The sequence below is a fragment of the Anarrhichthys ocellatus genome, unplaced genomic scaffold (assembly GCF_004355925.1).
Source record: "Anarrhichthys ocellatus isolate YVR2014 unplaced genomic scaffold, GSC_Weel_1.0 scaffold72, whole genome shotgun sequence".
Classification (NCBI taxonomy): Eukaryota; Metazoa; Chordata; class Actinopteri; order Perciformes; family Anarhichadidae; genus Anarrhichthys; species Anarrhichthys ocellatus.
Window position 1 is genome coordinate 396,278 of NW_022280102.1, and position 16,559 is coordinate 412,836.

The window sequence follows — 16,559 nt, forward strand, 5'->3', positions numbered from 1 at the left end:
GGGGGGGGAAGCGATGAAGTGATGGAGATGCCTTTGTTTCTCAAGGGGTTTGGCCTCACAGCACAACTCGGCGGACAGCAGAGAAATGATTCCACATGTCGGGCTTTTCAGCTGCAGCGAGCTCCTCTTTGCACTCTTGCTAAAAAGACGCAACGGATCAAAACTGTGTCTTCTGGTTTTGGGTCTCACCTTTTATCTTTTGAGCCCGGTTTCATTTCAAAAATAATCGCAACAATAGTTCTTTAGTCTTATTCTCTCCCTTTCACTCTTTTAAAAACATGGTACATACCTCCAGCTCTTGCTGCACACCATAATTATATGATAGATGAAAAGGGAGAAGGGGAAAGGGTACGACTTGGCACAAAGACACACACATTCCTGACATCCGGCCTCTTTCTGCTTGCATGCTTCTGTGGGGGATTGTGTGCACACCAACACTTGGCTTTTGATGCGGCCACACTTAATGATCCCAGTGTATAGTCTCTATTCCACCTTTAGAGAAAGCAGGTTACTGAGCACAACACACGGACCGGGGTTGCCGGATCGTAACCTGCTACCACTAGGACTTGAAGAGCACACCTGCTGCTTCACAAAACCAGCAGCGCTGTCAAATGAGCAGGTGGCGAGTGACATACTGGTGGAGTGTGGAGCAGCGGGGAGGGTTGAGTATTTTGTCTGTGTTTACCCACTCCCTAAGCTCGCACGGTCTCCGGACTCAATTTAACACCCGACAGGCTACAAGTCACATCAGCAGGGCCTCACTTTAAAGCTCGTCAGCTTTCTGCGAGTTCATTTCCTTTAGAGGAAGAAACCATAAAACCTTAGCGTTAAGTCCTGTTCACATAGGAAAACTCAATCTGTTGGTCTCCCTGTGAAGACAATATTTTGGGTGTTATAATAAAAAAATGTACATAGTTGCAAACCGTGAATGTGTGTGAATGCTTGAGCAGCAATGTGACATTATATTGTCATGGCCGTCCTCGGGGTGTGGGGGGGGATGGCTCTTACGCTTTGACCTTTCAGGGAACAAAGCAGGTCTTCTGTGCCAATATATCTCTTATCAAGCTATTTTTCAAAAAGGTAGTCACATGGAATGAAAGTAATAAAACTGTAAGTCATTAGTCAATTCATAAAAAGTGACATACCGTATATGTGGGCGTATACTGAAAATCTATATTGTTATTTCACGTCAGTGAGGTTGTTGGATGAAATCCACAAATCAAATGCTATTGTGAAGGCTTGCGGCATCTGCTCATTCGTGATCTTTATGAGACACTTTTAGGATTTTTTTTTTATAGCTCAACCTGGAAGTGGGAGGAGTGGGCATGTGTCACTTTATGTCACTCAATATAGAATATCACCATAGTAAATCACCTGAGGAACTTTTTATGACTAAAAAAAACCAGATGGGAACGTCTGCTTTTGCCAATCCAGCAAATCAAATACCACAGATTATTTCAGCTCCACAATCTTTGCCCTTGATGTGCAACCTTACCTATAAGGTGGAATACAAACAGAGAGGTACATTTATGTTATCCCAATGTATGTATTGTTGAACCTTCGGTAACGGCCGTTTTTAATATGAATATAATCAGGCTTACTTAACCATAAGCAAAGCAGCACACTTTCATTTGGCACCCTGAGGCTCTCCGCACAGCTTACTAGCATGCAAACTGCTTTACAATGCTACCTTGACATTATGTTGCCATAAGCCAAACAAAACACCAGGCGGGATGGAAGTTGAAACCAAAAAAAAAAATAAAAAATATTTACATAAGAATATATTCACATTACAATAGCAACTCAATGTCAAATTATGGGCTGACAGAGAGAATACCTCCTCTGAAAGTGTGGATACTGCTACTACATCAGAAAGCAAGACCTCCTGTTGCCATCATTTGTGGGAAAACAAGTTACAGCAGTGAAGTCTATAATTTGATGTCGCATCCAAAGATAAGAGCCCTGTGACAGTGTTCGGTTATCTCCTCTGCAGCCCTTTGAGAAAACAGCACCAAGCGCCATGTGTCTCAACCCCCGAGTGAACAATGCGCGCGACTAGAAAGACGCTCTGGCCACAACTCTGTGTGCCAGTAATCTCTCCTTGAGGCCCCGGCGTCTCTAATTGCCTGGACACTTGTGTCCGAGGGCCGCTCTCGTTCCGCAGTGAAAAGATGAGACCTCTCGTGCTCCTTACAACAGGCTTAAGCTGATAAACAGATTGGGTAAAAAAAAAAAAAAAAAAAGAAAAAGACTAATCAAAACAGCGATTAGCCCCCAAACACAGAGCCAGCGCTAAGCCACAGAGCAGCCTTAGCAGGGGGTCCACTCTCTCAACAACTTAAAAGTGTGTGATGATTTGTGTGCGGCTTTTTCTGACGAACACACTCCTTATTGCAACTGCATGAGCTGGAATATGTGTGCAATGTGTGCGGTGGGGTTTTTATTGAAGGAAGACATGGCATAGTTAATTTCAAAATGGGATGTGACACCTGAACACCAGCACGCCTCAGAAGACAGAAAACAGGCCTCGCGCTAGCATAACATCCAAGGCTACTTCTTCACTCAGAGAGTGTTCAATCCCTCTTTCTCTCAGATAATCAGCACCTCCCATGACACCCTTGCTTCCTGTCATGGTTAGTGTTACCCAGCCTTTTATCGAGTCTTCCCTCTAACTTTTTCCCTGTTACAGCCAGCAACATTGCCAATAACTCCATATGGATTACCATCAGTGACTCCTCTGGCCTGCTGCTCTGGTACGCTATACAGACGCAGTGTGTTTCTCAGCAGCAAGGTCAAGTTCTGTGCTTGTTTACTTCACTTTCTGAAGCTGAAGTGAACAAACAGGCCAGACTTCAACACTCACTACAATCTGAAGAACTACTGTAAAAAAAAAAAAAAAAGGACAGTTTTGTCGAGAGCAGATATTATAAACAGCTTCAAAGTACAGTCAGTATTTAAAACAAATCACTAATTGAAATTTCCCTACAAAACATTGAATGGCATGGATCCAATGACAATGTGAATGGTACCACTTGAAATGACAAACTCGTAGATCACCCAACTCTGCAGTGTTTCCAGCTTGTTGCACACTGCTCACAGATACAATTTTTTTTATTATTATTAATTAATCAATTAAGTATCAACTCTATGGTTATGCCGGTTCATGTACTCTAACAATGTTTGCATCTCATAATTGGGAGGCGTTCACTTCACGGATGCTGGAAAGGTTTGCTGTTGAAGAGATTTGTAGAATTGGGAAATTTACAAACATAGCACCCCGAGAAGTAGCATCAAAAAAGATTATTGTTGTAGTTATTGTACTACAGGGTGGCCTCATTTTATCTACAAAAAAACCCCAAAACAACTTATATTTCAGAATATTTAGAAAGATGGTGTAACCACATAGGGAATCTACAAATGTTTGAATTGCCAACACTGAAATCACCAATTATTACATACAGTAAGTGACATAAGCAGGTAAGTCTGCACCTATTATTATGGTAATTCGCCACAGGCTTTCAGTGAGCCAGTAAAAATTTTGTAGCCAGCTAACAAATAACTCTGCTTCATATTGTCAATGTAATGTTACTGAAAACACACCAGCATGAATCAATGTATTGGCAACCCTGCAGCACCATTATTAGTTTTCCAGATGAGCTTGCCCACCAGTGACCCTGAGTAATAGCTCACAAATGTATTCTAAAGAATCACATGACTCGAGCGTGCACACACACACACACACACACACACACACACACACACACGCCATGACGGATACCAGCTGGGAATATCAACACGTCCAAGTAGATATAATGTGCAATTATGTGGAGAGCGTGCTGTTGCATTGGCGTCAAATAACAGAGGCGCGGTAAACTCAGTGAACCTGGCTGCAGACGGTTTTGAATATTTAGATTGATAATCAAAATCAAAAATACATTAAATGATCCAAATTCAAGAATGCTTGTTTGTATGCGATCTCCTGGAGGAGCAGGGTATGGGTGCGCCTGGAAATGATTCCAAGTGGTTATTATAAAATATAATGAGCAAACTCTCTCAGGCCATGAGATCTGCTTCAGCCAGACTCCCATCAATTTATTTCTACTTTTACTTAATGCAACATGCCAACTTAGCAAGGACAGCATTTAAATTGGCTACGCAGCTCTGGCCTCGTTGGGTTGCTGAGGTCCGACAAAAAGTACTTTTGAGGATGCTTGCTTATAAATTGTTTTTTTTTCAGCAACTGTTAAAATCCTTAACTTGCTACCACGCTAAGCCATGAAAACTGAGAGCTACTTCGATATTATGGAGGCCGTCTGTGACCTTTCAGACATGATATATCCTCAGCTGGCTCGCTGTCCGGTGGGAGATTATCAGCTTACTGTAAATGTAGCATCTGCCTAGGAGCAAAGTGAGGTTCAAGCGGCAGTTAGAACCAACTGATCTGAATTACGTAAAATGAACACATGTACATTTACTCCTTGAAACAGTAAACAAAAGGGTAAATATGAACAAGCAAGTTACAATTAGAAAGAAGAATAAGGGACTTGGCCTGGGTGAAAGTTTCTTTGAGCGGTCAAAAAACTGACAAAGTGCTATTTCTGGATTTTAATATTGTTCAGTTTCCACTGGTTCTTCAGTCTGTCTGTTGCTGAGTGACTGGGGTTGGCGGGTGTGTGAGTGCATGTGCATGCTGACAAGTTGTCATAGGATGCGACAGACGAGACTTGGCATATTGCAAATACTATCCATACTGTCAATACTTCATTACAGGAATAGCTCAACATTTTGGGAAATATGCTTGTTTACTTTCTTGACCAGTGTCGTCTGATACTGAAGATATCACAGCTTTAGAACTCTCTTGATCCCTATCCACTCAGGCCATTTACGACTTTTGTTTTCCCACAGTCTTGCTTGTTATAAGGCTCAAGATGGGTTGAAAAAACACAAAATGAAAGCCAGATGATCTTCATTCTTGTACAGTATACCGTGATACATGTTTAGGTATTTGGAAACTCAAAGTTGTCTCACAAATTGATCCACAACATTAAAAATCCCACGATGTGATTACAGCAGCAGATAATAAATAAGATACAGTGCATTGCCCACATTAAATCTATGTTGAATCATAGAAGATGTGGGCGGCCCACAAAGCCCATCAGAGCAGAGTGGAGCCTTTTCTTAGCTTGAGGGAGTGACTCCCACCTTTTATTTCAGCTGTTTATTACTTTTAACTATTTCACATGTTGACACAGTACATCACTTTCAGCCACCAATAATGGTTTATCCATCGCTTATCACACCAGTTTGTAATCCAATGCTTATTTTCCTCCAAAACACAAATTTGTCAATATGTCTTTAGTTTTTAAATCAGTTGAGCTACTCCACCGTCTCTCCACAACCGCAGACGTACAACCTGGGTTAGTGGTTGGGAATGGCCAATGCACATCAGTTAGGTGTAATCAAGCGCAGCACAAAAAACACAATACGATACGATTATTAAGGCAGCATAACCGAAAACAGCTTTGCACTCAAGAAATCAAGCTGCCGATTGCCAGTTGCTAGATAAAAAAAATCCCTTCGCTACATGCACCAGCTAAACTGGAGGCAAGACAGCGGGGCTGGTGCCAGTGTGCCATGCTACACGCTGAGCCAGTGGGTCTCTTTGTACGGCGAGCTTCCTTTCAGACGGGAGCAGGAGCTGCAGGAGCACTTACACTCGGATGAAAACACCCTAGTGAGGGGGGGGGTTTCACTGCTTGCATATACACAACAGTGCTGCTATCTTGGAAGCAGGGCGGAGGTCACACGGAAGGGAAAGGGTTATCGTCCAAGGGGAAACTTGTCACGCCAGAAATGTTCATACAATGAATAAATTTACATCAAATCAACACTGCCACTCACTGATACAGCATCGTGAAGAAGATGGGTTTCATTGAGAGTCAGAGACAAAGATGAACATTTCCAGTGACGGACCAAAGCATGCATCCATCACTGTGTCTTTTTATTTAGCTTAAGAAATACGATCAGTGCTGATGATGAGGGGGGAACTGGGCAATCACAAAGAGCCAACATTCAATCTAGGAGAGATAACAAAAGGAAGAGGAAAGATGGCTCCGGATGGCAGGATGCCCCTGGGGCGCTATGCTGTTATTATGTTGGAAGGGGCTGCTGAGCTGCGGTGTGGGGCAATTAGAGACAGGAGGACTGAGTGGGGGAGGGTCCACGCACAAACAACCCGTCCGTGACGGGTTCTCGGCTCAGAGAAAAAAGGACGAACAAACCTCCCGGATATGGTCGCAGTAGCATTAAAAAAGAAAGAAAGAAAGGAAGAAAGAAACACATAGCGGATGATGGAAGATTTATGAATTGAAGTAACAACCCGCTGCTTATTTCCATGGAAAGAAGCTTGGTCTGAGCTGTTTTCCCGTCATCAGTAGAGTCCAAGATGAATATCAAGTGATCACATGTTGAACTTTATGCTGCACTGGTTTGGATGATTTGACTGGCAAGTATGTGTCAAATGGGCGGGTTTGGGGTAATGTGCGCAAGCGGAGGAATCATCTGCTGTTCTCATCGAGAGCTACTGCAGACACTGCGGTGAACACATTAGCCATGTCCATTACCTTTAACGTCACTCCGCTTTGGAAAGTCTTGACTGAAAACCACACAGTCCAGCTGGGAAACACGGAGACAAAGAGAGAAAACTCAATCCCAGAGTATCGTTTCAGGGGTCCAAGGACCGCGGACGGAGGTCGAAGCCTTACAGCTATTGTGTGTTGTCCTCCGACGGGTAGATAACAGAAGTAAAAACAGATTAAGCAACAGGGAATGGGTTTCTACGAGACACACAGTGCGACTGTTCCCTAAACTTTCACTAGGGTAAGGCGAGCCTCCGAACTTCACCTCTGATGAGATCTCCATTGTGGCCTCTCGTAATATTACAGATCTCCCAGTAAAGAGGACACAATGGGCGGTGAAAGAAGACCGTAACACAAGCTTGGTGGTGTGAGATGTAACAGTTGGCATTGCCAAGTATCCTGAGCCCTCACAAACACAGCGTTTCCATGCCCTCTGGCTCTGAACGGCTTCAGTGGAGCAGGTGTCTGCCCACATTCTTTACATAAGCTCTTGTCAAACATGGCGCACAGCAACAAGGCCTCACAGCTGCAGGACAATGGAGTCATCTTAAACTACGGCAGCCAGGCATGCACACTTCCAGCCAGAGCAACAGTTTCTACAAGGTCAGCTTACACAAAACCCAACAGAATGTATACATAGTAGTAATTGCAAAAGCTATGGCATTACAATACTACATGTGTTTGTATTACACCGCTGATACACTGCTGGCGCTGAAGTGATGCATATTTCACGACCAGTGAAACAAAAACATTGCAAATATCCAATCAGCTTTTATAAAAAAACACATACATGATCATACCTGAAGCTCAGAAGGCAGAGATGCACAACAAATCCTAATCAATTGAATGCCTGAAGAATGTCTGTAGCATTTCATGTACTTTTTTTGCTTTGAAATAAAGACATCATGATATGTCATTTAAACAGTTGGATGTATTATCTAGTTGCAGGTATTATGCCAACACACAGAACTTCCTTTGCCTAAATATGAGGATTCTAAGTATTGTTGACCATAGCCATGCTGGGGGAAGTAAAAAGGCCCTTAATGTGGTTATGAACCAGCATATTGTACATTAAACCAGAAAATACAATTTAGTTTGGCAAGTAGAAATAAATCTGTAATCTGTGTTCATGTTGTTAAAAATACATTGTAAGTTAATAGTAAGTAAATATAATTAAGTGCTGATTACACGTTTCTGGGGTGGGGGGGGGGGTTACTAATCTTTAAAATGTAATTAAACAACATGAAACTTTACGTTAGGTGTTCTTTTTCATTATAGTCATCTTATCTGCCAGGGTCAAACACCTTGAAGAAAGGATTATCTTATTCTCCAATTAGTCCCAGAGCCAACTTCAGACCAGGCTACTTAAAGCTTCTGTACTTTGATCAGAGTTAGGAATCTAAAAGAGAGCGTCACTGTTTCAGGTTCACAGCTTTATGCGGAGGAGTAGGCCACGTTAGGCCACCCTCGTCTACTGCATGTTTGAGTCTGCATCCGCCTACATCACCCTTAGTTAACCTTCCCAATGGAAAGTCACTGTCTTTGGATCTAATGAATTCTGCATGTTTTTACAATAATATATTCATTTTACTTTCAAATGTCTGGCAGAAATGTAGATTTTTTTTTGCTACCTTCCTACTGTGTAACAATGCATCGATCTGGATCGATATATATCGATTCAGTGGTCAACCATCCAATATTATCGATGTACAGAGAAAACATCGATACCTATCATCAAGATATGCACGTCTGCGTCACCATTTCCTTCCACGCGCACCTCCTACCTACAGAGCAAAATCATATTTTAGTTGCTTTTTGTGAGTTGAAATGTAACCGAGTGTGTTAAATGGACACATGATATCGTCTCAAATCGATCGCAGGCCCCTGAATTGACTCAAAATTGCATCATTGCAGATTTTGTAATAAACAAATATTGTAACCATGTCCAGAGAATCAATATAATACCGTATCGTGATGAAACACCTCTACTACCAACCTGGCGATCTTAAAGACCTCAGTTTGATATCTGGCTGATGTCTGCTCCCCTGGGCTGCAGCACAGGCATGCCGAGCAGAAACTGGTGACGAATACATCCTCTCCTACAATTACATTTCTAAAAGCTCTCAATTACAGATGTTCCACATCAGAGAAACCTCAAAAATGTCACATTCTGTTGACGTTATTAACCCACACTGTGCGAGTGGAAGAAGAAAACATCTAACGGTACGGGCCAACAGCAACATGGACGGATCAAGAAGAGGGAATTACCACCTGCAGATTAAACAGTCTGGGCCCCCTTTTCAAGCCGTTTCTGCTGTCACAGTGCAAGGAGCTATAATGGGCTGGGTGCTCTGCAGCTTTCAGCAGATCAGTGACCTATTGATGAAAGACGTCCTCAGCCCCTCTCCGAAGCCCCTTGCACCCTTAGCCCCTGGCTGTGGGCCGAGTGAGCGGCCGTCCTGCCTCTGGGGGCCGGCTACCGAGCAGAACCCCCGACCAGGAGGACTTGAACAAGAGGCCTTTCTCTCACCGCGATGAGATCCTCCCCCCCTCCCCCCCTGCAGGAGCAGCTCTGGCAGCGTCTCAGCTTGTTCTCCCCGCTTTGGTCAAGTTGGGTTTTCACATCGCGTTGGCCAAGGCTTTAATTGATTTACATAGAACTCTCTCCCTCCTGCTGCACAAGTCCATGTAAGGCATTGCCAGCAAGCCAATACTGCCAGACAGCTGGCCGAACCTGGACAACAAGCAGACGTCCACTCGGGGAGAACATGCCATTGGAGGATTCCCGGAGACAAACACTATCCTCTATGCTGTTCAGAAACAGGGTTCTGACTTTGTGGTCTGCCTGGCTTTAAGAGTGACACCACCTTCTGAATGCAAAATATCAAATAAGAAAGACTACTAACCAACTATGTTCCACTCTATAACTGACCTTTAAGTTAACAACACCAGATTTTCCTTTCTCTCTGTATTTTATCAAGAATATTACCCCCCTCTTGATTAAATACACACTGTCTGCATCAGGAAGGCCTCCCGAGTAAAAAGGACAGAGGACAGCCTCCAGTGAGATATAGCCAAGTCAGTACAGGGCAGATGGGTGAGGAGGAGGAGTGGAGGTGCAGTCGGAGATTCTCAGGTGGGCGCCGAGGCTCTGAAAGAGAAAGTGCACCCTTCAGGGGGGATGAGCTCGGCTTGCACCAAGTCAAATAGAGCCCGAGACGAGAGGTGAGAGGGCCACTTAGTCTGCAGACCAGCAACATCAACACGGCCCTCCACTGAGTCAACATCACGTATCGCTTTCTGTGAAGTTCACATGCAGACATGACATGACATCTTCAGCTCTCTCCGTCTTCGTCTGTTACTCGGAGCCAAATGAGAGACTCTGTTGTCCGATCTCATCACCAGCTGACTTCACACTTCCTTATTTGCAAAATATGAATCTCACACGTGAAGTAGACACATCTAATTATAAGACCAAAAGAAAAAAATGTGTGCATTTTTGTTGACCACCTTGTGTTCCACCAAGACACATAAATCCACACACAATGGGCAATTAATTAGGGCTGCGACTGACAATTATGTTCATTACATTCATACGTTTTGATTAGCCGATTCATTGCTTGTTTTATTCCAGCAACAGTCCAAAACCCAAAGATATTAACTTCACCATCATAAATGCCAAGGAAATGAATCGAATCATCACATTTTTCTGTTGATCGACTAATTGTTGCAGCTCTACAACTAATCAAACCTACAATACCCAGAGGGGGGAAAAAAGGAAATGCTGCAGTTTAAATTAATGCACAGATCCCAGCATACATGCATGTTCCATTAAAATATAATTGAAATGCCAACATGCATAAATCATACATGAACTAGCAGATGATGAGGGGTAACAACACGCTCTGCACGCCTCTCACATTTATAAAATAGTGTTCTTGTACGAAAGCTGCCGATGCTCACACGGGTTTCTGCTGCTGTTGTTACAATGATGAGAGAGAGAATAGGCCGAGAGGTTGGATGAAGACCAGACTGGACCAAAACTGCAGGCCTCTGCAAAACACCGATCCACAACTGTGCTGCTGTATTGTCATAAGGCCGAGGCAGCCAATAGACCACCAACAAGATCATGAACAATGGTTATGTTGATGCCACAGACATTCTCCAGGAGCGGTTTAAACCACACACAATAACGCTGCACTGTAGCGATGGACGTGCTCCGCCCCAGACGCCAACAAGACAACCCCCCCCTCTCGCTCCCCTGTCATCTGTGAGCCTCATTCATGCCTGGACTTCATTATGAGGTGTAACGGAAATCATCAGTGGCAATCTGAAAGAATTTACAAGACAATGATGCAGTCCAAGTCATGCCTCACCGACACAAAGAGCGGTTAGGGTTGAAATGGCTAAACGTGGCAAGTCTGATAAACATGCATCCTTTCTGACAGAATACAGATGGTGTTGAAGACAAGATGTGGGCTACTAAACATTTTTAGGCCACTATGGTTTGTAACACATATTGTATGACATAAGAGAGGTACATTTTCTCCGAAAAGTATAATCAAGTCTTATCTTAAAAAGCAAAAAGGGTCAAAATCCTCGAACATTTGAATCCATAGCAATCCATTTTAATTTGCAAACAAAAATCAGCATTCACCGACATGAATGGCTGTTACGATGCAAAACCAAACTGACCAGCGGATCTTTGTTCGTGCCTCGTCTGCACCTACATTTAGATTTAGTGAAAGAGACCTGTGCTGCAAACACAACACGGATGGCCCACATATGTCCTGTAGCACACACACACACACACACACACACACACACACACACACACACACACACACACACAATGCATGTAACATGGAAGTCCTTCCTATCATTTGAAAAGATCTCACATTTATGCAGCTGCAAATATCACTTACTAACTGGTAAAGGAAACCTCTACCATATATATATATTTTTTAAATATTTTGCAAAATTCATACACAAGATGTATGTGGGTGATTTTCTGTTTTTATGGAGAAGGTTTAGCTATCAACAAAAGAAACTGGCAATCTTTTTTTACATGTACACACACACACACACACATATATATATTATATATATATATATATATATATATATGAATCTTAAAAATTCATCAAAATGTGAGATTAGAGTCAAATGTATGATGATATAAATGATGCAATTTGATAATATAGTGACAACCTAAAAATATATATACATTTTCTTTGTTTATTTCCAGAGTAAAGCTATAGTATTTACACTACATTTTCAAAATAAATATTACAGAAATAAAATCCAAGCTGCCTCATGATTTAAATATACTTAATGCATGGGACAAATCAAAAGAATTAACTAGAAATCTTCCAAGCACTGCATTGTTGTATAATAATCCAGAAACCAGTAAAAGATATAGATGAGATGATGGCAAAAATAGAAGGCCATCACTGGGCACACGGATAATAAGATATATCCCAAAATAACAGTGCTCTGAGCCGTTTGGCTGAAATATTATGTGCCAATAACCATTCCTTGAACAGGAACGTTAGTCAGTGGAGAGAGATGTTTAGCCTTTCTTTCCGTTTCCTCTCCTGATAATAAGTTAGGAATGTCTGGTCTGCCACATTTAGATTATCTTGATAAAAAATGAAGTCAGGAACAATATGGACAAATGGTTTATTTAGAGCTGCAAGTGTTATTATTTAAAGGGTGAAATATAATGTTTTTTTAAAAAATATTCCTCGTTAAATTGCTCATAAGTCTTTGCAAACACTGATGACATTTCGCAGATCCTTTTTTTTTTAACCCCTGGCTTTACAACATTAGATTTTCTGAATTATGTTTGTGTGTGTTTCCAATAACTATATTTATTTGGTTTATTATAAGATGACAGAAGCCCATATAATTAAAGTCAGATTTGATGGAATCTGATTTTTAAAAAAAACGTTAATGATGCAAGGAAACTAATCTAAGGACCCACATAAACCTTGTGCACCTGTGCACAGACAGAAGAAGCAGACATGGCCAACAGGGGCTTTCCCACTCATTCCCACTAAACCCTCTTCGGAGAATAAGCACTGATTTTGCCGGTGTTCCTCTTCGTCACCACAGCCCAATCTTACCTTTTTGTGTCGGTCTTTGAAAGGTAACGCGGGCCACGGCATCTCCTGCAAAAAGTCTTGCCAGTGTATCTGGTCCTGATCGGACGAGATGAAGACGACTTCCAATTTGTCCTTGTGTTCCGACGCCTTTTTGAACCTGCTGTAAAACTCGGACAGGCTGCCGTTGAACTGCTTGCACGGGGCGTTCAGGCTGCATCCGAAGAAGAGACCGACCAGGGACAGCTTGGCGCCCAGCGACTGCACGTCCACCTCGGCTTTCTCGCTGTTTACGAGCCGCTCCCCGAGCAGACTCACCAGAAACTCCGACATCGCGGCGCACGGTCCTCGAACGCACAACGTTACCCCTCAGCCGAGGCTGCTGCTGTGCGTGTAAAACGCTCGTGTTCGAGCGACACCCGGTACTTCCTCCACCTCCAATCTGAGGTTTTAGGTGAGCTCCTGGCCCCGGTTGAGGCGCTGCGGTGTAAGTGTGTGTCTCACCGCGGCTCGTCCTCCGGTGTGAGCGCTGTGCAGGAATGCGCTCCGCTTAAATCGCCCTGACTGCAACAGCGGTTGCGCGCCCCCCGCCCCCCGCATAGCAGAGACTTTAATCACGGCATCTGGTACAAATATGGCACTTTATGGCTATACTCTTAAGTTTTTTTTTTATGTGTTTAGAATAGAAAATGCAGCTTAATCCTGATACATGTTGCGTTTACTCACACTTGTGTAAATTTCAGATTAAAAGCAGTTGGATTTTATGTTTTATTTACATTACATCATTCAATTTACATTATCTTGTATTAGGTGCTTAGGATTTGATTATTTAACAAGTTTCATTAGGCAACTCTAGATGAAAATCTGCTAATTGAAAAAAGATTAAGGTTGGGGTAAACTACACTCTATTCCTAAGGATATGCTGCCACCTAGTGCCCACAACAGGAAGCTACCCGGGCTGCAACAAACTAAGTGGAGTACATTTATTTCTGGCAAAACTTCACCTACTTCCAAGGTGCATGGAGGAGGAAAATAGTCTTAAAATGGTGAAAAACACTTGTAGTTTAAATAAAAACTTTGTTCAAATGTCAATATCCCCAAGAACAGAAATCATCCAATAAAAACATCGTCGTGAGACAGGCACATTTTAAGCCTTCATCGGAGTCATCGCTACAAAGAATGGTTTCTTCTGCTACACATGTTCAACATCAAGTGTTACTTTATTTGATTCTTACTGCAAGGCAACACAAATAATCACATAAAAATGGTCACAATGATTTTTTTTATAAATGTAATCAACTAGTGTTTTAGATTAACGTTACATTTGAAGAAACATATCAAACTCAAATAACAAATAACAATTGAGTGATTGCACATAAAGCAGCCCAAGAAGAATCACTATTAGAGTTACATCCGTTCTTCGTGTTTCTCTTTGCAGACGTTCAAGTGCTGGATTAATTGAGTAGCTGTGTCTTACGTTGGATGCTCATTATCTTGGTAGTAAACTTACACAGTTGCAGATTTGCATCACATTGCAGAAGGAGATGAACGTTGTGCATGGTTGTCAATAACGCTGGAATTCAATGGTGGTGAATTTACTGTTTAACATTGAAGAAATGATGAAATGGCGGATGTGAACAGCGCAGGATCCCTCAGTCCTCAGTGAACATCATCCGCACCAGCTCTGATTTGAAGCATTCTTCCTCCACCAACTTCTGAGGCTGAAACAGGATTACAGGGGGGGAGGGAGATAAATACACTCGTTAGACCACTCTAGCTATAGCAATATTATAAGATTGTGCTTTTTCATATGCAACATTTTATATGAGACTGGATGATACCTGAATATTGTCTCTTATTATCTCATTTCTATGGATTTTTCTGCAAAAGATTTACAGTAAAACTCATTTTAGTCTAATCATGTCAATATGATAGTGAGGCAAATTGTTCTTACCGTGCCATATCGCAGCAGAGTGGGAACTCCACTCAACTTCAGCGCCTTCTTGAAGTCATTATTTGAATCCTTCCAACTGAAGCATGAACAAAAACATTATTAGGCAGCTGATATAATTCATCAGGACCACATCTGAGAGAGCAGACACGGGAAGGCTGAAGAGGACTTTCAGCTTTCCAGCATTTTGACAGTTCCCAGGTCGTGACAAACATGAAAATGCATTTTCAGAAATCTGTCATTTTTTGGAGAAGTGAAGTATTATGAAATCTATGAATAAGCATTATTTGGTGCTCTAATGTATATTATACATTTATACAGCATACCATAGAACAGAAATCATTTTTTGTCTTTTACAGACAATAGTCTATCGTATATGTGTCTAGTGGCATTATGGCCTGATCAAATCCATTGTTTGCATGCAGATGGTCAACATGTAATACAGATTTATGACTGAATGGATGCAAATATCACAATGTCAAAGTAGTCTTAATTAAAAGATATTGAAGTTTCTTAAAGAAATACTTCTGTCTTGACTAGAAAAAGCTCAATGTTTTCTCTCGGGCTACCATTACTCTATTAGATTTATTTAATTATTTCTAAGCATCAGATTCATCCTCGTGACACAAAATACTTGCTGGCTGTCTAGAAATGTAATATTTCACAACTGAGCTCACTGTAACTGGCTCTACAGTTTGTATCAGTTCCCTAAAATATGAATTTATGAAATGCAATTGCAAAATGTAATTCTGAAACCATTAGTTGCTCAAATTGACAGTTGAACAACAGAAAATGTTTAAATTTATATTTTGTTGATCACATACTTTTTTTTGTACTTTAGCAGGTATACATACTTGTTATTGGCTTCATAAACTAAGAAGAATTACCTGTCTTTCCATTTTATACTGTTTCAAAATCATGTTCTATCAAATCTATTTGAGTATTCGGCTGTTGGTCGAACTGTAAATCAACAGTTTTTGGAGATGTTACGTTGCTGAGCTCTTATTACCTGTAGTGGCCATTATTTATCATATTTCATTAGAGCAGATGATTCAACTGACCGTTTTAAGTGTTAGTCGCAGCTCACACTGTCTTGTGACAGCACAGTGTTTCATTAAAGATAGAAAAGTAAAATACTGACTAGGCCCTTTCTCCCACTTGACAGTAGATGAAGACAGAGCCCTCAGGAAGATGAGTCATCTGTCCTCTTACAACGGGCTCCGCTGAAAGGAACAATGCACCAAATGTAAGTAAAGATCAATGAAAGACATACAGGTTACGAACGTCTCACGACCAGACAAGCTTGTCCCATACGGTTATAGATGATCATACATTTCAAGTCTACTCAAAATGAAAGTAACTTACACACATCTATTGGCTATATTATACAGGTTTAATCTAGGTAGACGATATATGACATTACCTGTCACACAGTCGGGGCACCAGCTCTTTCCTTGGGCGTCTTTATTACCAGAGAAATACACAAAAATGTCCTTTCCCTTTCTCTCAGATACAGCCTGACAGAAGTCATCATATCCGTGCACGGCCATTTCTTCGTAGTGGGCCATCGTTTAGACCGAGTTCGCGTGAAAATGCACTACCTAATACGAAGCACTAACAAGTATTATCAGAAATATTACTCCTCTGAACACTGGACCTGAGAGAAATACTCAAAAGGTGACAGTACCACTTCCGGTATGTGCAAAAGTTCTTAAAGGGACCACGTCCCTAAGTTTTATTCAGCATTTTTAAGTTGTCCTTTTTGTCGTGGAGATATTTTACATTTTAAATAATAATATTACGTAATATTGAATACATTCACAAAGTATCGCAGAAGGGTGCATATTTTATAACAGAACATTTTTT

The 16,559-nt window shown here is 41.7% G+C and overlaps 2 protein-coding genes across 2 annotated transcripts in view; both read right to left on the reverse strand.

The window, feature by feature from the left end:
* Window positions 1-13,265, reverse strand: part of nxn (nucleoredoxin) — a 53,271-nt gene extending 40,006 nt beyond the window's left edge. The window contains exon 1 of the mRNA XM_031873472.1: window positions 12,767-13,265. Within this exon, the coding sequence (XP_031729332.1) occupies window positions 12,767-13,075 (309 nt within the window). The 5' untranslated portion in view covers window positions 13,076-13,265. The remainder of the gene's footprint in view (window positions 1-12,766) is intronic.
* A 678-nt stretch (window positions 13,266-13,943) lies between these two features.
* Window positions 13,944-16,375, reverse strand: txndc17 (thioredoxin domain containing 17). The gene is made up of 4 exons (XM_031873605.1): window positions 16,117-16,375; window positions 15,835-15,916; window positions 14,697-14,772; window positions 13,944-14,463 (listed from the first exon to the last, which is right to left on the reverse strand). The coding sequence occupies exons 1-4, from the start codon at window positions 16,259-16,261 to the stop codon at window positions 14,395-14,397; spliced, it is 372 nt and encodes a 123-aa protein (XP_031729465.1). The 5' UTR covers window positions 16,262-16,375; the 3' UTR covers window positions 13,944-14,394.
* Between the last annotated feature and the right edge of the window lie 184 nt (window positions 16,376-16,559).